The sequence below is a fragment of the Ailuropoda melanoleuca genome, chromosome 12 (assembly GCF_002007445.2).
Source record: "Ailuropoda melanoleuca isolate Jingjing chromosome 12, ASM200744v2, whole genome shotgun sequence".
NCBI lineage: Eukaryota > Metazoa > Chordata > Mammalia > Carnivora > Ursidae > Ailuropoda > Ailuropoda melanoleuca.
Genome location: NC_048229.1, coordinates 30510503 through 30530169, shown reverse-complemented (window position 1 = coordinate 30530169; position 19667 = coordinate 30510503). Strand labels below are relative to the sequence as shown.

Sequence of the window (19667 nt, the reverse complement as noted above, 5' to 3'; positions counted from 1 at the left end):
GCGGGGGAAGCCGCAGGTCTCGGTCCCGGGAGAAGCGGCGGCGGCGGCGGCGCTCGGCCTCCCCGCCCCCGGCCACCTCCTCCTCGTCGTCCTCGAGGCGCGAGCGGCACCGCGGCAAGCACCGAGACGGCGGCGGCAGCAAGAAGAAGAAGAAGCGGTCGCGGTCCCGGGGCGAAAAGCGGTCTGGGGACAGCGAGAAGGCCTCGGTGCCCACCCAGCCGCCCTCTGGCGCCAGCTCCTTGGGGGGGGAGCGTGATAGCCGCCGCCGGGGGGCTGTGCCACCCTCCATCCAGGACCTCACGGACCACGATCTTTTCGCCATCAAGCGGACCATCACCGTGGGCCGGCCTGACAAGTCCGACCCCCGAGGCCCCTCACCAGCCCCGGCCTCGTCGCCCAAGCGTGAGGTCCTGTACGACTCAGAGGGACTGAGCGCCGAGGAGCGGGGTGGCAAGAGCAGCGAGAAGGACCGGCGCCGCTCTGGGGCTGCCTCCTCCTCTTCTTCCTCCCGGGAGAAGGGATCACGGCGGAAGGCGCTAGATGGGGGGGATCGGGACAGGGACAGAGATAGGGACAGGGACAGGTCATCCAAGAAGGCTCGGCCCCCCAAGGAGTCAGCGCCCTCCTCGGGCCCCCCGCCAAAGCCACCGGTCAGCAGCGGCTCGGGCTCGTCCTCCTCCTCGTGCTCCTCTTCCTCCCGGAAGGTGAAGCTGCAATCCAAGGTGGCAGTGCTGATCCGTGAAGGCGTCAGCAGTACCACGCCAGCCAAGGAGGCCGCTTCGGCCGGCCTCGGCTCCATCGGGGTCAAGTTCAGCCGCGACCGGGAGAGCCGCTCCCCCTTCCTCAAGCCCGATGAGCGGGCCCCTGCAGAGGTGGCCAAAGCAGCCCCGGGCAGCACCAAGCCCAAAAAGACCAAGGTCAAGGCCAAGGCTGGGGCCAAGAAAGCCAAGGGGACCAAGGGAAAGACCAAGCCATCCAAGACCCGGAAAAAGATCCGCAGCGGGGGCAGCAGCGGGGGCAGTGGGGGCCCTGTGACGCTGAAGAAGTCCAAGGCGGACAGCTGCAGCCAGGCAGCGGGGGCCAAGGGGGTGGAGGAGACTTCCTGGTCCGGGGAAGAGCGGGCAGCCAAGGCCCCCAGCACCCCGCCCCCTAAGGCAGCCCCTCCGCCCCCCGCGCTCACACCCGACTCACAGACCGTGGATAGCAGCTGTAAGACACCCGAGGTCTCCTTCCTTCCCGAAGAGGCCGCCGAGGAGGCTGGGGTCCGAGGTGGGGTGGAGGAGGAGGAGGAGGAGGAGGAGGAGGAGCAGCAGCAGCCTGCCACCACCACAGCCACCAGCACGGCTGCAGCTGCCCCAAGCGCTGCCCCTAGTGCGGGGTCCACAGCCGGTGACTCGGGGGCAGAAGATGGGCCAGCCACCCGTGTCTCCCAGCTGCCCACGCTGCCCCCGCCCATGCCCTGGAACCTGCCTGCTGGTGTGGACTGCACCACCAGCGGCGTCCTGGCCTGTGAGTGTGCCGGGGAGGGGGGGCAGGGCAGGCTGGGGCAGACAGAGAGGATGAGGTCATAGGGGGACAGACTTGGAAGCAGTGGGGACGTCTTGGAAGGGGGAGGTACGTGGTATCCGAGACTGTGAGGGGCTTGGGTGGGTGAGAGCTTGATCAGTGTCTGTCCAGGAGGCTCACCGGTTTCTGGGTGTGCTGGAAGAGGGCGGGCAGATGAGCGCAGGGGCAGCTAGCCCAGCACAGACTGGAGGGGTGGGCCGTGTCCTGGGGACTGCCTGCAGACAGACTAGGATAGGTGTGGTGGAGGAACCAGAAAGAAGAGGGTGAGCAGGGAGCAGTGTCCCTTGGGGGATGGCAGTAGGCCACGGGGGCTTGAGACGGAATGTCACCTTTGCCGCCACCTTGTCCCTGAGTGACCTGGCCATATTGCCGTCTGACCACACACGTACCTTAAGTCCTAAGCGTGGGGCGGAGGGCTGTGCAGTGTGGTTCTCTCAGTGGCCGAGGTACATGGCCTCTCTAGGGCTCCAGGGTGGGAGATGGCAGCAGGTGGCCAGGTGACGCTCACCGGCCCCTCCCGTGTCAACTCCTGATCTCCTTGTCCTCAACTGTCCGCCTCTTGCAGTGACTGCACTTCTCTTCAAGATGGAAGAAGCCAATCTGGCGAGCCGAGCAAAGGCCCAGGAGCTGATCCAGGCCACCAACCAGGTGGGCTCCCCTGGGGAGGAGTCCCCACAGTCCCTTCTCTGTCCCTTGACTCCGGTTAGGAGAGGAACTGCAATTCCCAGCAGGCCTTGGGACAAGGAAGGGATTGGCCAGAAGAGGAGCCTCTGGTCCCTGGGGCTATTGGGAAACCGGGGCGGGAATAATGGGGGTGCGTGGTCCCTCTTCCCCTCCCCCTCCCTTTGTTCATCCCCTCTCCGACCTCTTCCTACAGATCCTCAGCCACAGAAAGCCACCCTCGAGTCTGGGGGTGACACCAGCTCCTGTGCCCACCTCTCTGGGTCTGCCCCCTGGCCCCTCCAGCTACCTGCTCCCTGGCAGCCTGCCCCTGGGAGGCTGCGGCTCAACCCCTCCCACCCCCACTGGGCTGGCTGCAGCATCTGACAAGCGAGAGGGCAGCAGTAGCTCCGAGGGACGTGGGGACACAGACAAGGTGAGCTGGGCTTGGAGGAGGTGGGTGGCAGCTTTGCAGAGAACGGGAACAGATGCTGAGATGCAGGGGCCCGAGGAGGACAGGAGACTGATGCCAACAGGCGGGAAGTTAGATCAAACCAAAGTCATTAAGTTGTAAGGAACTCAACTTTCCCTCAAAGGGACGAGTGAGAGATGGGTGCTGGGCAGATTTTTTTTTTTTTTTTAATTATGCGTGCATAGGGAGGGAGAGGGAGGTACAGAAACGCAACGGCGTAAACACACCCACGTGCCGACACGCGTCCGGACGACTGTGTACTTCATGGTTACTCATATCCCTCCCTCTGCATCGTCTTGTGTAAGAGAGAGGGTGGTTTACAAAAGGAAAATCAGGCATCTGTTCTAGGGCAGGAGGAGGAGTGGTTGCCGGGCAGATTCGGACAGGTTTTCCACCAGCTCCGTCTGGCTCCTGCTCGTGGGCCTCAGGGCAATTTTCCTTTTGGTCACGTTTGGCTGTTTTCCTGTCCTGGTCCAGCAGCCCGCTGCCCGCCTCCTTCTTCATGTACATTTTGTGTGGGCAGTGGCCGTGTGGATCCTGGTCCAGGGCCACCAGGGACGGCCCAGGGTCCAGCCTAGCGGATGCTCAGGTGACCGTCGGAGGCCCAGCCTGGCCTGCGGTCTGGGGTGACTGCGGCAAGGGGAGCGTAGGGCAGAGGCGGAGCGGGCAGGCCGGGGAGGGGAGGCCAGGGCTCTGCAGGAGCTCATCTGGCCTCTGCTGTCCCTTCCTCCCGCCCCGTCACCACCTCTGCCAGTATCTGAAGAAGCTGCACACTCAGGAGCGGGCAGTGGAGGAGGTGAAGCTGGCCATCAAGCCGTACTATCAGAAGAAGGACATCACCAAGGAGGAGTACAAGGACATCCTGCGCAAGGCTGTCCACAAGGTGGGGCCCGGAGGGGAACAGGGACGCAGAGGCGGGGCAGAGGGTGAGAAGAAGGCATGGACACGCACAGACGGATGTACACGGATGGGGACCCGGGAGTGGTGGGTCTGTCTGGAAGGTGAGGAGGGTGACGGGATTTGCTCAAGCCCGCCTGGGCCCATCCTGCTGGCATCAGGGATACAAGTAGGGGTGTTGGCCTGGAATTGGGGGCAGCAGCTCCCATCCTAGTTCCCACCTGTGCTCAGCAGTCCAGGTGGAGGGGACCCTGGGGGGCTGGCAGTGATGGCAGCTGCCCCTCACTCCCTAGATCTGCCACAGCAAAAGCGGGGAGATCAACCCAGTGAAGGTGAGCAACTTGGTGCGGGCCTACGTCCAACGCTACCGCTACTTTCGCAAGCACGGCCGCAAACCAGGCGACCCCCCAGGGCCCCCACGGCCGCCCAAGGAGCCCGGGCCCCCTGACAAGGGTGGCCCAGGCCTGCCCTTGCCCCCTCTCTGAGCCCCTCAGCCACCCCTTCCCTCCTTCGCCTTTGGAATTCTGGACGTATTTATGGCTCCACCTCCCCACTTCCCTCCCCCCGTCAGTGGGGTGATTGGGGGAGGGTTGCTGCAGGGAAGAGGAGAGCCCCCTGCCCTGCCCCGCCCTGTTCCCCCTGCCCACAAGCCTGTTCCCATCGCCCCTCCCTTCTGTTTGTGCCCCTTCCCCAATTTCATTAAAGATTTCATGAAATATTAGCCCCGAGCCCCATGAATTTAGCCCTTTCTTTTCAGAGACCATTTTGGGAAAGCGTTGAGAAGAGATATGCAGGAGGTCTGGCCCCAGTCTGAGGGTGCTTAGCAGGGTGTGACTCAGGGCAGGGGCACTCGCCTCGCTGGGCCTCAGTTTCCTGATCTTTGAAGTGGGTGTTGGAAGGATGAAGACCCAGGCAAGTGAATCACTTAGAAGAATACCTGGTACATAGTAAGCCGCTGCTTTTGACAGAAAGTGGCGGTGGGTGGGAGGTTAGGGTCCCAGGTCCCACCTGCTTGATGTCTTCCAAGCTCAGGGCACTTGGGTGCTATCGGTCTGCCCTGGAATTGCCCCAGCAACAGGATCTTCATCCCCCATTGAGCTGGATTCTTTTTTTACCAATCCTACGAGGCTAGGGTGATCTTATCCACTCTCCTAAGGTAGAAAGGGAAACTGAGGCACAGAGCAGCAGGGGCCACAGTGAGTCAGGGCCACACTGGCCTCTATCAGTTCCCATTACCCCAAATCCAGACCTAGTGAGGAGAGGTGGTAGCACCCAGGTCGCTGGGGTGGGCAGGCTTCAAGGCTGGGGCACAGAACTCCTCTACAACTGCCTGTTCCAGCCCCACGCAGAGGGGGGCCCATGGCCTGGAAAGGAGGACTTGCCTGAGGTCGCCCAGCAGGAGCTGGGAGGGGACCTAAACCCCCCCCCGCCCCAAACGGCAGGATGATCCAGATGAAAGGCTCTTTGCCCACTGGACAGTGCCCTGAACTGTTCACAGACAAGACAGGGGTTCTAGATTCTGCCCCAGGGCCTCCCTTGGAGAGCAGCAATCCTGGAGTCAGACTGGATTCTAACCCATCTTGCATTTCGTGCTTTGTGGCCTTTGCTCTTCTCCAAGCATCAGTGCCTTGGTCTGTAAAATGGGGGTGACTGTCACCTCCTCACCAGGTCCCTGGAAAGAGGTAAGGTGACAGGTACCAGCTGCTCCCTGCGCAGTGTCTGATCCTCACTGCATGAAGGACCTGGATTGTGGGTTGCTTGCACAGATGAGATCCTAAGAAGGAATAATGCCTAGCCTAGGTCAGGGCTAGCCTGGACCTAGCTAACAACCAACACCAGACACAAGTGGTGATAGTAGCAAGAAATACTTTATTGGCTAAGGTGAAGGCAGGAGGAGGAGGGGTGAGGGGTCAGACCTCCCTAGTGGCCTAGAAATCCATGTCCTCAACCAGGTCCTGGAGGTAGGCCTTGTACTGGTCTGAGGTGAGAGTGAGTGGGTAGCTGTTGGAAATGTGCAGGTCGACAGTGTTCTCCAGTGAGGAAGCGCCCCCTGACCGTGCCATGTCCAGCAGGGCCCTGAGGCATGTGGGAACAACCTGCAGGAGGTGGGGGGGAGAAACAGGAGTCAGGGGAAAGACAACACTGTTTACTGTCAGGGGTGGGGTTGCGTGGACTACAACTCCCAGCAGCCCCCACTGTAACCCAGGAGGAACCATTAGGCCCAGGGCTGCTGGGAGTTGTAGGTTCCCCCATAACCACAGCCACCAGCGGCTTGAGAAGTTTCCTAGGGCTGAGATGCCAGAGGGGTTCCCAGAACCTAGGGCTGAGCAGCCTGTGGTCAGAGGACTCCTAGGAGCTGTAGTTCCTCACAGAGGCTGCTAGGACTTGTAGTCCACCGACTTCCACATGGTTTTGAGAGTTCAAAACAGGTTGTGGGGGTGAGGCCATGAGAGGGACACCCAGAAGCTCCTGGGGATGAGGAACTGGTGGTTGCAGAGAATCTTGGAAGTTGTAGTTCCTCAGAGGGGCTTCTGGAAGTTGTAGTTCCTCCTCCCTTCGTTAATATCCACCCCTTAGCTCCAGGAGCCCAGGACTGCAGCACCTTGACCATCACGAGCTTCTTGGTCCACGGCTGGTCCTGGGGCCATGGCTCCCCCACGCAGAACCAGAGGGTGTAGCGTGGTGAGTGTCGGCTTCCTTCGATGAAGGCAATCAGATCTGGGGGCCCAAGATCCTAGTCAGGCATGGGGAGAGGCCCCTCCACCACCTGCCCCTCTCTGCCCCCCAAACCTGTCAGTCTCACCTTCTCCCCTGACCTGAAGCCTGACATACTTATACCACCATGACCGGATGGCTGCTGATCTAGGAAAAGTCCCGGCACAATCTTAAATGTTTTTCCTCCCATCAGGGTGGGGCTGGAAGATCTAAACTGCCCCCCCCCCATTTGGGATTGGAAGGAGTACTCCCCACAAGGACGTCCCCTGATTCTGGAGTACGAGGTGGTTGTCAGTTTCTGCTCTTTAACCCCCTAAGGCCATGTGCTCCTGATAGCCACTAGCCACTGTGGCTATTTCCATTTAAATAATAACTAGTTAAAAGCAAATACAATTTAAAACTCCCTTCCTCAGTTGCATTGGCCTAAGTACTCAATAGGCACATGTGGCTGATGGATACCAGATGGGACAGTGCAAATCCAGAACATTTCCATCACTGCAGAGATAGCTACTGGATAACAAAGCCCTAGAGGACTTCTCTCTCCTGTGTCTATCTACATAATAACTGGTAATGCTGAGGACGATGGCAGTTAATTCCTCCAGCACCGTCTGCACACTGGGCCCTGTGCCTCCTACCAGCTCCAGCAGAGGAAACAGTCCTCAGGCAGACTCCCAGCAGTCCCATCTTTTACCCCAGGTTATAGCACAAGCAAAGCAGCAGGGTCTGAATTGGAACTCTGGGGTCTGGAGGTTTGAAATCTCTTTTCGTTTCATTTAGAGAGGGAGGGAGAGTGGCAGGGAGCAGCAGAGGGAGAGGAAGAGAGAGAGAATCTTAAGCAGGCTCCACGCTCAGTGCAGAGCCCAACTCGGGGCTTGATCTCACGACCCTGAGATCATGACCTGAGCCAAAATCAAGAGTCAAACACTTAACCGACTGAGCCACTCAGGTGCCCCCAGACCCCAGAGTTCTTAATCACCGTGACCTACTCTTTCCACAGCAGAGTTATAAGGCCTTGCTTCACTCACCTGACATGAAGGGCCTCAGGTCGAACACGTCTCCTTCCTCATCCTTGGGGACCTCGCCGCTGGGCCCATGACTGCTGTCAGGGAGGAGCTCCTCACCCAAGGCCCAGTATGTGTGGCAGTGCCCCAGCCTCCGGGCCCAGAGCCGCTGTCCTGCCCTGCACAGAGCTAGTCCCCCGCCCAGGCAGCTCAGCACACGCCTCACGTAGCCCATCACGCCCCTGTCTGTCAGCGACACCCCAGGGTCTGGCAGTATTATTGGCTGTCCAGGCAGCGTCCCATCCCCTGCTTCTGATGCCACCAGCCGCAGGCCCCTCGGGCAGAAGACTGTCTGCTGGAAGACTTGGCGGCCCCGGTAGAAGGCAGTCACCTCGAACTCCCACTCTGGGCAGTGGCAGAAGTGACATGAAGGGGGAGCGAGATTGAGAGAGCATAAGGGGAGCCATCACCCCAGCACCTCCCACGCCACAGCTGGCACTCACGTTCCTCAGGCACCAAGAGCCGCCTCAGGGGGTTTTCAGGGAGCACCGAGTTTGGGCAGGGAGCAGGGATGTCTATGGTGGGGCTCAGTAAGAATGGAGGGGTCTGCTCAGGGACCACAGCCAGGCTCGAGGGCCCCCCATCTGGCAATGGGGCCAAGACCATGTCACTCAGTAACTCCTCTAGTATGTCTTCCTGGAGAGAAGAAAAAAAAGGATCTGGGCATTTCCATAGCCTCTTCTAGAGACTTCATATGGGCCAGGCCTTCGGACCCAGAGAGGAGTCAGACCTGAGCATTGCCCTCAAAGGGCTTCCTGTGAGGGGATGATGGGGCGGGGAGACAACCGTGGGCACAGACAGCAAAATATATGCTCTGCTATATGCTGGGTATTACTGTTGGCTCAAGAGGAGCAGCTAATTCCAGCCCAAGGATCTGACCCTGTGCAAGCAAGACCTAGTTAGAGAAGGCTGGACACAATTTCAGAGGGGACTTGCCCTGCCACAGATATCAGCACGATCAAGGGTAGGGTGGTTCAGGGTTCCCAAGAGGCTGAGGGTACTCTAAATAGCAACAGAAGCTATGAAATTCTGGTGGCCCTAAATGCCTGGGGAACACTCTGAATTTTCTCCTGAGGATGCTGGAAGCCATGGAAGGGCTGTGAGCAGGGGAGGGACAGGGTCAGCTCTAGATCTGGTTGGGGGACAGCCTGCAGGGGAGAGGATGGAGGCTCAGGAGGAAGCCTGGGGTGATGGTCCAGGGGGAGAAGAGGACGCCTGAACAAGGCCATGGGGACACAGGAGAAGATGGGTCAGACTGACGGCAAGAGGGTTGGGGTGCATTCTTACCTGGGTATCCGAGGTATTGCATCTGCCATTGGTGTCCGGAGAGGTGTCCAACTCAGGAAGGTTCCCAGCTCCTGTCGAGGAAGGTGGTGAGTGGAGTAGGGTGTTGGGCATGCTCAAGATCCCATCCCCCCATGGGAAGCCCCACGTCTGGCACACCTGAGATCACAAACTCATAGACCTTGTGCGGGTCGTGGGGGTCCTTGCTCCGATCCTCGGCTAAACGCAACCCCTCCTTCCGGTTCAGGGCGGATCGGAAGTTCCTCTTCCAGGTGGGCAGATCAGGTTTATCCTTTCCAGGAGTGTAGGCACCGCTGGCTTCTGCCCACGCCTGGGGATCCAGTGGGTACCAGGACAGGAGGATGACCGAGACCCCGCCCCAAGGGTTCTCGCCCCTGCGTTTTAACTCGGCAAGGATCCATCCCCAAACTCTTGGATTCTCTGCATCCTAAGGCCCTTTTGAAAAGCTTTGCTTTCTAAGCCAGCCTTCCAGAGCCTACTGGGTGTCTAACTCTGCCACCAACCTGCCCCAGGACACCTTCTGTAATAACGCCGCCCCCTCGCATTCTAACTCAGGTTACCACCGAGGCTGTATCCTAATTTGGTGAGAATCACCTCAGCTTCGGGGCCAAGTCTCGCCCCTAAGGTTCCGAGACCCGCCCCCAGAATTCTACGACCAGGAGCCACGCCCTCTGCGAGCCCTGAACGCCCAGTTTGCATTTCTTTCGAGTTCTAGCCCCGCTTTTCCGGTTCTTTTTCCAGAACCCGGCCGCTCCAAACTTGCCTGCTATCCGACATCCGTGGGCTGATCCTACTAACCCTGCCCAGTCTTGTCCTAACTCCACTCACCTCCACCTGCCGGCGTCAGCGCCGGCCAACCACACGCGTGCTAACCCCACTTTCTCGGCTCCGCCCCCTGCGAGTCCACCCCCTCCCCGCTGCTAGCTCAGGGTTCCCCGCGTCCGGGAAGCTCACGCACCTGGAAGATGCCGAAGTCCTCCTGCTGGGCATCCTGCCTCAAGCCGTGCTTCCAAGGGATGCGGAAGCGCGTGCGACTCTCGTCCAGCCAGGCCACCCCCTCCAGCTGCCCCAGGTCCAGCTGCGACACCAGCCAGGGCAGGATCCGCGGCTTTGGGGTTCCCATGGTCCAGCCTGCGCTTAGAGGACAGTTCGTGGGCGCGGACGGCCTCTTAACGGCCATCCGGCCCGAGGGTTCCGCACCCAGACCTTCCTCTCTTGAGGCCGCGGTGCAGTGTCCCTCACTTATGTTTTCCTGGGATATAAAACAAGACACCTCCTCTTTTCATCCCCCAGACAGGCTCCCTTAATTCATCGAAGACTTCCTCCCCAATGCATTTGAGACCCCCTTCTTTCCCCACCTTTTTCTGCGCAGACCCTCTACCTCCCCAGTTCCGCCAGTGTAGATCCTTCCCTTTTCCGTTGTAAACCCTTTTCTTCTCTCCCCTCCCCCACATTACCCAACGCAGTTACCTCCACTTCCAAGGTAGAGCCTCCCCTAGTTATTTCAGGGCAGACGTTATTCCCTTGTAGATCTCTACCTCCCGCACTTATCCGTCTTGTAGACCGCTTCTACTATTCCCCCACAGAAGAGGCCCCCGCCCATTTCCACCGTAGACCCTCCATCCACCATGCAATCATAGACCGGACCCCCCAACAGCCTGCCTCCTCTAGGGGGGGCGCGCGTGCGCGCGCGCGCACACACACACACACACACACACACTCTTTATAGAGTGGACTGCCTCCCATTTTCAGGGTCCACTCTTCTCTCCCTTCTCTCCCGCAGACGCCTGCCCTTTCCCCCTTCCCCGCTACTTTTTCTGTGTGTTTTTTTGTTTTGTTTTGTTTTGTTTTGTTTTTTACAGCCGACATCCAGCACCTCCCATTGCTTCACTTTTCCCCCTCGTTACTTCACTTTCCGTAGAGAACACAGTGACTCTCCGGACTCTCAGGGCAGACCCATTCTTTCTAGCGCTTCTCGGCCCGGACGCCACCAATTCCCCAGATCCTCCCTGTTACCTACGCGGTGGGTCGCGGCGCGCTGAGTGTAGGACCGACCCCTGACTTTTGGGGTCCGATAGCTCTCGAACTTGCAGCTGCACACCCTCCTTCCTGTCAGCTGAACTTCAGAGTAATGCGGTCTTCTTTTCTATCGATTTCACGGAATAAAAACAACTTTATCCGTGGTGGGTTGACTGACTCCAGAGCCAAAGAGGTGGCACCAAGAGCCCGGTGGCCCCACCCCATGCCCTTTTTAGGCCTTCCTGCCAATGGCATGCTGGGAACGTCACATGCAAATTAGATGGGCTTCCTGCGCTCCGCCTCTCCCACAATAGGGCCGTCGCCAACCCGGCCCAGTGCGCAGGCGCGGGAAAGTTGAACTAAGAAAAGTTTATGCACGTTCAGTGAAGGAGGAGGCGGTGGCGGCTCCGGCCCCAGGTAAGCTGGGCCTTTGGGAAGGCTGGGGTGAGAGGGGAAGAGGCCGGGATCTCGGAGCGGGCACCTCAGTCCCGCTTCCCCGACATCTATGCGCCCCGGGTCCCCAAGATTCCGCCTGGGTCGGATAAGGGAACTACACCTCCCAAGCTGGCTGCGCGGAGAGCAAGAGCGGACCGAGGGGAAGGTTTGCCATGAAGCCTGCTGGGATTCGTAGTTCCCGGTTCTCTAAGCGTTTGAGCAGCTTGGCATATGCCTTCAGAATCCAGAAGTCGGGGCCCCAAGTCCCCTTCTCTCTCAGACTCAAGAATTCAGATCCCCGAACCCTCTTCTCCGAAAACTCGAGTCCAGCCCCCAGTCCCTTTCTCCCTTAGACCCAGGAATCAGGGTTCCCAGCCGCTTCCTCTCCAAGGATCAAGGAGTCTTCGTCCTCATCCCTCTTCTCCCTCTGAGGACTCAAGAGTCTGGGTCCCCAGACCCTAACTCCCCTAAAGGACTTAGGAGTTCAGACTCTCAGCCCTTCTTCCCCTGGGGACTCACGGGTCCTGACCTCCTCCTTATTCAGCGACCAGGCATTTAGGCCCCAATCCTCCACCTCAGTTCAACGCTGGAGTCCATCCCCCAGCTCCCTCTTTCATAGGTGCCCCCATGGCGGGCTCGGAAGAGCTGGGCCTCCGGGAGGACACGGTGAGAGTCCTAGCTGCCTTCTTTAGGCGAGGTGAGGCTGCCGGGTCCCCCATTCCAACCCCACCCAGGTAAGAGGAGTTGCCCTCCTCCCTCAGGAGCCTGCATCTGGGGTGGGGCCCTCTCTAACTCTTGTGCCTGGTCTCAGTCTGTCTGCGTTCCCCTCTCTTTATATCTGGCTCTTTTCCTTGTCCCTGGGGTTGCAGCGAGAGGCCTTCAGTGGGAGGAAAAAGGGACTGCTTGCAAAGGGGCCTCTGGGGTCACTCTCTGAGGTCCCCTTCCCCAGGAGTCCTGCCCAGGAGGAGCCAACAGATTTCCTGAGCCGCCTTCGAAGATGTCTTCCCTGCCCCCTGGGGCGAGGAGCAGTTCCCCCTGAATCCCCTCGGCCTTGCTCCCTGCCCCTCCGCCCATGCTATGTTTCAGAGCCTGGTAAGAGATTTCCCTAGATCACCCATGAACTGGCAGGGCCAGAAGCTTTGATTCTTTTTTTTTTTTTTTTTTTTAAGAAGCTTTGATTCTTAAAAGCATAGAAAGATAAGGAGCTAGCCCAAGATCACTCAGCTAAGAGGGGAGCTGAGTGGGGACTACCCTCACCATTCTCTGTTCCCCCCACCCCCAGTTACATTGCTGTCTGTCAGTTCTGTGAGCTGGCTTCACAGGGGGGCTTTTGGTCCCCTTTTCTGTTTGTTATCTCTCTCCTCCCATGCATGCTTCCCTATCCTAGGACTTTTTAGCCCCCAGTACCTGCAGTAGGAGGCCTGGTTTTCAGTCACAACTCCCTGGCTGTTTGGTCACATGACTCTGGGAAATTCCTTTTCTTTCTTGCTCCTATATTTCTGCAGAAGCAAAGTAGGAATGTGTGCATGTGGGGGGGGGTGTGTGGACTTGATCAAGAGTAACCAAAAGGTTTCCTCTCATGTGAGCCTGGATAGACTAATAGTGGCTACTGAGAGTGCTAGCTTGAAAAGGATTTCACAGCTGGGGAGAAGAGTTCTTGATCAGTTGATGATGCCTGAAACCAGCAAGGGATAGAGTGGTAATAGCTGGAGTACCCTGTGTTTGCCTTTCTTGGATAGGATCATCTTCAAGGTCTAGTTCAGCTCTATCATTCTAAGTCTAGTTTGGGGGACACAATAAAATGGGAAGTACAAAGGCCTTTTACCAAGTGTGCTCACTGGGCCTCAGTTTACCCCATTATGAAATGTAATCATTGCTACCTGGCAAGGTTGTTGGGACAAGGAGAGAATCCATAACTTCCCGATGTCCCAGAGACCCCATCATTGGCTCTTTTCACCCCAGGCCCAGCTACTCCAGATTTCTATGCTCTGGTGGCCCAGCGGCTGGAACAGCTGGTCCAAGAGCAACTGAGATCCCCACCTAGCCCAGGTGAGGTACCGAGGGACCCGGGAAAAGGATGAGGGCAGATGGGTGGGCAGGGTTCTGCCCCCAGCTGAATTCTCTTCTGCCCCCCAGAGTTACAGGGAGCCCCACCCACAGAGAAGGAAGCCCTACTGCGGAAGCTGGTGGTCTTGCTGGAGGAAGAGGCAGAAGTCATCAATCAGAAGGTGACAGGCAGTCTGTTCCATCCCTTGGCTAGGATAGGGATTGTGGGGTGGTTGGGCACTGGCATCAGGACCTGGATCTGCATTCTCATTAGATGGTCAGCTGAGGAGAGGGTGGGACTCGGCTTCTATGAAGGGTTTGTAACGGGGTCCAAGCTCATTCTGCTCCCAGCACCACAGGCCAATAAGCCGAGACGCAAGATATCAGGGTAAGGAAAGCGACTTTATTTGGAAAGCCAGCACACCTAGGAGATGGCAGACAACCATCTCAAAGAACCATCTCCCCCAGCATGATATTTGAGCTTCTTTTATGTTAGGAATGGGGGAAGGGGGAGGGGAATGGAGTCAAAAGGTGACTGATGTCTGTAGACAACAAAGGAAGGTTGTGTAACGTTTTTTGTCCTTGGTCAGTTGTTTTTGTTTAAAGAGATTTTACTTGCGGCACCGGGGTGGCTCAGTCCTTAAGCATCTGCCTTTGGCTCAGGCAGGTCATGATCCCAGAACCCTGGGATTGAGCCCCCCATTGGGCTCCCTGCTCCACGGGGAGCCTCTTCTCCCTCTCCCACTCCCCCTTCTTGTGTTATCTCACTCTCTGTCTCTCTCTGTCAAATAAATAAAAAATAAAATATTTTTAAGAATAAAGAGATTTTACTTATTTATTAGAGATTTTATTTATTTACTTGAGAGTGACAGAGAGCCTGAGCTGGGGGGAAGGACAGAGGGAAAGGGAGAAGCAGACTCCCCGCTCAGTGGGGAGCCTGATGTGGGGCTCCATCCGAGGACCCTGGGATCTTGACCTGAGCAGACAGGAGACACTTAACCGACTGAGCCACCCAGGTACCCTGCTCTCGGTCAGTTGATCTTTGTGTACAGGTCATGTCGTTCCTATAAATCTTACATAGAGTATAGTCATTTCTGTAAGTACTTCCTTATCTCCTCCGGTGAGGTAGATTTCCAGTTAAAAAAAAAAAGCCGTTTTTGCGAATCTTAGCTGTAACATGCCTACGTACAGGGCTAAGCAGAAGTTTCTAACTATGGGTCCCAGCAGTAAGGGAAACAGAAGCAGTATGGAGTCCGACGTGCTAAGTTTCTCCGCCGAGTTGTGGTCAGGGCAGTACCTTACACAGCGGCTTGCATTCACGGCTTGCATTCACCGTTAGAGGGGCATCCCTAAGACATCCCTAAGACAAGGGGTGTGGCCACCCGATCTGGGAAACTGACTGGGACCCATTGAGGAATTAGGGACTGTATGGTGGTGGGAGGGGGGCTGGTTTGGAGAGGGCTGTCTAAAATCGGAAGCCTGGTTAACTATATAGGGGCATACCTTAGAATGTGGGGAGAAAGGAACTGCCCGAGGAGGTCTGGCTTATGACTCGGTCCTGGAACTGGATTGGCTCAGGAGCTTGGCAAAGTGTATGATCCTATAATATCATTTGTACGGTGGAAGACAGGGTTGTTGTAGGCACTAACCCGGTCCCCGGGGCTCTCAGGGAACCCGTAGGGGACGTGGCTATAAGATCTGTGTTCTAGAACTCAGATAATTAGGGCCTGGCCCTCATCGGATGTCGGCCACTTTTCTAGGAGTAGTTTGGCGGAGACCACAGATTCTGGTCTACGATTGGCTGGTGTGATGGATGAGGGCGTGGTCTTGAGCCGCTGCGTCGGGATCTCAACCAAGAAGCCACGCCTCCTGGCCTCCTATTGGCTGGCTACGGGGGCGTGGCGGAGGCCGACCCAGCCTCTTCTCTTCCCCGCTCCACAGCTGGCCTCGGACCCGGCCCTGCGCGGAAAGCTGGCCCGCCTCTCCGCGGGCTCCTTCGCCCGCCTAGTGGAGCTGTTCTCCAGCCGGGAGGACAGCCCTCTTCCCAGCCGCCCACGCCCCAACTTGCCCTGCCCTGGGCCCCCGCCGCCTTCCCCGGAGCCCCTGGCCCGTCTGGCCCTGGCCATGGAGCTGAGTCGCCGCGTGGCCCGGCTGGGGGGCACCCTGGCCGGACTCAGTGTGGAGCACGTGCACAGCTTCGGGCCCTGGATCCAGGCACACGGGGGCTGGGTGAGCTGCCAAAGCTTCCCTGGGCCCCCCTTTACCCAGTTGTAACTTGTGTCTGTGTGGTAGGGATGGTGACTTCTTCGGCTTCGTTTCAGACATGACACGCGTTCTCCCAGCCCTACCATTCATCTGTTCTGTGTATATTGAGCACCTACTGCACACCACTAGGTGATCAGTGCAGACGCTCTGCCCGGCTTAAACCATTCTGATATACACTTGACAGTTATGAGTGGGAAACAAGGGAGGCCCCTTCCTGGGCCTCGGTTTCCTTATCTGTCCGGTGGGGAAAGTAGAACTATCTCAAAGGGTTATTGTAAAGATTAAAGTGGGATCATACCTGTAAGATCTTGGCATCCTGTGGGCATTTTCGTGATTAGCTGGTGGCTGTCTGCTTCTGTGACACTGCCTGCCACAATGGGCTTGCCCAGGTATCCCCCTGCCTCGCTTCCTCTGCTCCATTCAGGTGTCACCCCCAGTGAGGCCTCCCCTGGTCCCCATTTAAAATCGCAGCCACCTCCATACCTTCCCACCCACTCCTTTTCCCTCTTCATTGCTTTACTTCCTTCCATAATACTCTGTACCTTCTAACACACAGCTTCTACCAGATGGTAGGATTGACTTGTTTTACTTATTATTTCTTTTTGTTTTTTGTTTTCTCTTGCCCCTGACCTATCAGCTTCACAAGACCAGGGCGTCTTACCTAGCTTGCTCACTGCTTTAAATCCATTGCCAGGCTCAGAGCTGTATTGGGCTCCAGCGTACTGGCAGTGTGACCTTGGCAACGCCCCAGCTACCTGAGCAACAGTCTCCCTTTCGCCCAACAGGCACCGTTCACTTACCTGCCTCGTCGCTGTGGGGATTCAGGGACAGAAAGATGTATGCCATGCTCTCAGGATGTAACCATTGCTTCACAGACTGGCAGGAGCTGGCCAGGTGTGTTTGAGGAGCGGAGAGGAAAGGCAAGTAGGGCCGAAGCAGGGTGAGCGAAGGGCAGAGGGCGAGAGATGAGAGCAGGAGGGGCGGGGCCTTGAGAAGGTAAGAACTTAGATTCTGACTCTGCGTGAGCCCGAGTCCCTAGAGCTTTCTGAGCAGAGGACGACGTGAGCTGACTTAGGTGTTAACTTGCGCCCTCTAGCGGCAGGATCGGGCAATACTGTAGAGGGCGAGGCGGAAGTAAGGAGTTGGGAGGAGGTGTCTGCGCTGGTTCAGGGAGGAGATGGGGGTGGATCGGACCACGGTGGGGGTAGTGGAGGAGTCTCCCAGTTAATTTAGAGGTAGAGCTGACAGATTTTGCTTATGGAGTGGATTATGAGTGCTATTGATGAGTGCTAATGGGTGGAAGACGGGAGGCAAGGATGCCAGCCCTAGCAGCCGGAGGGCTGCACCTGGTGCCCCCTGAGATCGGGAGGTGGGGGGGGGAGAGAAGGGAGGGAGCACGTTTGAAGAAGAGTCAGAGATGATCAGAAGTGGTCCAGTTAGGGTAGAGATACCCTTCAGACCTCAAAGGGAGATGAGGAGGGACAGCAGATCTACGCGTCCAGAGCGTAGCTGCAGATGCGTGTTGTTTGTGAAATTGTTTTATTTTTTGGCCACGTGCACAGTTAAGGACTTTGAGTGGAATGATTCCATGTAAACCCTACAGCAACCTTATAGGATTGGATGTTATCCCGATTTTATGGAGAATGTCCCTCATGTAGAGGATTGGACTCAGGACTTTGACGTAAAGCCAGGGCTCTTGATCGTTAAAACGCCAGGACCCTGTTCCCTGTCTCTGAGTCTCTGGTCCCTGTGTCTCTTTCTCCCCGACACTGGTGCTCTGCCCTCCCCCGTGGGGCTTTGTCTCTCCTCCCTTTTTCCAGGACTCTGTCCCCATCCACCCCTGGGTCTCTGATTCCTTGGATCCCCATCCCCCCACCCCTATACCTGTCTCTGTTGTCACTGGGCTGGTGGGGACGCCACTGCGAATGCTCACGAGCTCCTCCACTTTTCTCCTCCAGGAGGGCATCCTGGCCATTTCACCTGTGGACTTGAACTTACCCCTGGACTGAGATCTTCCTCAGAAGCTGCTACAAGATTAGACCTCCTGTCTCTATGCTCTTTGTGTGCTTTTCCAAGCCTTCCTATTCCACTCAGGTTTGCAGGGTGGTGGCTGCCTCCCTGTTTTTGCCAAAAAGAAATTGCTTAACATTTTTTCATATTAAAAACTTGTTCAGGTATTGAATTGTCTGTCCTTTCTCTCGAGAACTAAAGTTCTAAGTAGGAGATTTGGCTAAGAGATCTCTCTCTCTCTCTCTTGCTCTCTCTCTGATTTATGAATTGAGGAAAGAGCAGTTCCTTCATTCTAGAAATATTTATTTGGAGCACCTTCAAGTGCCTATCACTTCAACATACAGCATACTTGAGGGTATCTGTGGATACAATTCCAGCTAATCCCATTTTTTTTTCCCTCTTGCATGATTTATTTATTCTAGCTTATCCTGTGTTGATGGTCATGAAGTCTTTCTAGCTAGTTCTAGAAGAAAGCTATGATCTTCCTACACAGGGCAGCCAGAACACCACCCTCTTCTCGTTTTTCTCCTCCCACGGCTCCTTCTGAACCCTTTTGTCTGGTCACTCCTATATTTAGACCAGGGGGTAGTCCCCTTTCTAGGGCTATCACCCCCTTCACAAAATTATGTTTGTAAATACATAAAATGAGATGCACAGGATTACAAAGGAAGCCACTTAGCAATCGATCCTCATTATTCACGGATTCCATATTTGTGAATTTGCCTACTCGCTGAAATTTGTTTGTAGCCCCCAAATTAACACTCACTGGGCTTTTGTGGTTGTTGGTAGGCATGCAAATACTCAGAGCAACAAAGGATTTGACTCACCCAACGTGCACTTTTTCAGCTAAGGTTGAGCAAGATGACACTCTGTCTTCTTGCTTCCGCTCTCATACTGCAAATAAGCATCCTCTCCTCGAACTATTCAGTGCCACATTTCTTGACATATTTGTAGTTTTAGGGGTGATTTCATTTTTTTAAAAGATTTATTTCTTTTATTTTAGAGAGAGAGCATGTGAGTTGGGGGGAGGGAGAGAGGGAGAGAAAAAGAATCCTCAAATAGACTCCCCGCTGAGTGCAGACCCCCCCCTCCCTCCCCCCAATGCAGGGCTTGATCCCAGGACCCTGAAATCAGGAGTCAGATGCTTAACCGACTGAGCCACCCAGGCGCCCCTGATTTCATTGTTTAAAATGACCCCAAGAGGGGCGCCTGGGTGGCACAGCAGTTAAGCGTCTGCCTTTGGCTCAGGGCGTGATCCTGGCGTTGTGGGATTGAGCCCCACATCGGGCTCCTCTGCTGTGAGCCTGCTTCTTCCTCTCCCATTCCCCCTGCTTGCGTTCCCTCTCTCCCTGGCTGTCTCTATCTCTGTCAAATAAATAAATAAAATCTTTAAAAAAATAAATAAATAAAAATTAAAAAATAAAATAAAATGACCCCAAGAGAGTTCCTAAGGGCAAGAAGGCTGGGCTGTGCCTTTGTTAGGCTAAGCTTCATTCAGGCATGCGTTCTAGTGCTGTTGGCTGTGAGTTCAGTGTGAACAGATCACTGTATATTCAATACGATGGGTTTAAACACAAAGCACATAAAATAAGGTTATGGATTGATGGGTTGACGAAAGTTGTAATAAGAGGCTGGCAGGAAGCTGACCCTGTATTTTCTCCAGAAACAAATGCTCTGTATTCACTAAGTCAGTGTCCACAGTGACTTTATAGAACAAAACTACTACAAATAGTAAGAATCAGCTGTATTTTTGAAATAAAGCTTTCAATATTAACATAAAAGTTACCAGTATAATAATACATGTGCTCCTTCATTAACACACTAATGAAAAAGACCTACGGTGGGTCTCATAACTGTTTTCTAAGTAGAGCAGGAGTGACATTTTGAGGTGTGTTAGTTACTGCTGTGTAACAAAGCACACATATTCAGCAGTTTGCAATACACATTTTTATTTTTATTTATTTACTTGAGAGAGAGAGAGAATGCACAAGCAGGGGGAGGGGCAGAGGGAGAGGGAGAAGCAGACTCCCCGCTGAGCAGGGAGCCAGATGCTGGACTCCATCTCAGGACCCTGGGATCATAACCTGAAACAAAGGCAGACGCTTCACCGATGGAGCCACCCAGGTGACCCTGCAGATTCTTTTTTAAATATGAAGTCTTCACCACTCGGAGCACATCTCATTCAGACTTGCCACAGTCCAGTGTTCATTAGCCCC

At 55.9% G+C, this 19667-nt stretch overlaps 3 protein-coding genes across 10 annotated transcripts in view; 2 read left to right on the top strand and 1 right to left on the bottom strand.

Moving 5' to 3' along the window:
- The window catches only part of SCAF1 (SR-related CTD associated factor 1), a 12735-nt gene extending 8402 nt beyond the window's left edge, over positions 1–4333 (top strand). The window contains 5 exon segments of the mRNA XM_034638976.1: positions 9–1509; positions 2132–2214; positions 2444–2662; positions 3453–3581; positions 3889–4333. Of these exon segments, the coding sequence (XP_034494867.1) occupies positions 9–1509; positions 2132–2214; positions 2444–2662; positions 3453–3581; positions 3889–4080 (2124 nt within the window). The 3' untranslated portion in view covers positions 4081–4333.
- Positions 4334–5444: 1111 nt separating this feature from the next.
- IRF3 (interferon regulatory factor 3) lies at positions 5445–10890 on the bottom strand. Of its 4 annotated transcripts, none has more exons than XM_034638701.1 (8): positions 10697–10890; positions 9635–9812; positions 8815–8986; positions 8659–8729; positions 7815–8007; positions 7336–7716; positions 6198–6313; positions 5445–5691 (listed from the first exon to the last, which is right to left on the bottom strand). In XM_034638701.1, exons 2-8 carry the CDS (start codon positions 9797–9799, stop codon positions 5524–5526), a joined length of 1266 nt encoding a protein of 421 aa, XP_034494592.1. In that variant the 5' UTR covers positions 9800–9812; positions 10697–10890; the 3' UTR covers positions 5445–5523. The 4 variants fall into 4 exon arrangements, with proteins under 4 accessions (XP_034494592.1, XP_002917881.1, XP_034494593.1 ...); XM_002917835.4 differs by having other exon boundaries at positions 9635–9807; positions 10697–10889; XM_034638702.1 differs by lacking the exon at positions 10697–10890 and adding an exon at positions 10147–10690 and having other exon boundaries at positions 9635–9807.
- A 94-nt stretch (positions 10891–10984) lies between these two features.
- BCL2L12 (BCL2 like 12) lies at positions 10985–17618 on the top strand. 5 transcript variants are annotated; one of them, XM_034638703.1, is made up of 8 exons: positions 10985–11112; positions 11750–11864; positions 12080–12222; positions 13093–13179; positions 13267–13358; positions 15118–15405; positions 16227–16335; positions 17400–17618. In XM_034638703.1, the coding sequence occupies exons 2-8, from the start codon at positions 11758–11760 to the stop codon at positions 17585–17587; spliced, it is 1014 nt and encodes a 337-aa protein (XP_034494594.1). In that variant the 5' UTR covers positions 10985–11112; positions 11750–11757; the 3' UTR covers positions 17588–17618. The 5 variants fall into 5 exon arrangements, with proteins under 5 accessions (XP_034494594.1, XP_034494596.1, XP_034494598.1 ...); XM_034638705.1 differs by having other exon boundaries at positions 16227–16361; positions 17400–17594; XM_034638704.1 differs by having other exon boundaries at positions 10993–11112; positions 11735–11864.
- Positions 17619–19667: the final 2049 nt, after the last annotated feature.

Coding starts and splice junctions, on each gene's coding strand:
- BCL2L12 (XM_034638703.1), top strand. CDS start 11,758: ATGGCGGGCTCGGAAGAGCTGGGCCTCCGGGAGGACACGGTGAGAGTC. Junction 12,223..13,092: donor ATGCTATGTTTCAGAGCCTG/GTAAGAGATTTC, acceptor TTTTCACCCCAG/GCCCAGCTACTCCAGATTTC. Junction 13,180..13,266: donor GAGATCCCCACCTAGCCCAG/GTGAGGTACCGA, acceptor TCTGCCCCCCAG/AGTTACAGGGAGCCCCACCC.
- IRF3 (XM_034638700.1), bottom strand. CDS start 9,856: ATGGCCGTTAAGAGGCCGTCCGCGCCCACGAACTGTCCTCTAAGCGCA. Junction 7,717..7,814: donor GCTCTTGGTGCCTGAGGAAC/GTGAGTGCCAGC, acceptor GCCACTGCCCAG/AGTGGGAGTTCGAGGTGACT. Junction 5,692..6,197: donor AGAAGCTCGTGATGGTCAAG/GTGCTGCAGTCC, acceptor CACCTCCTGCAG/GTTGTTCCCACATGCCTCAG.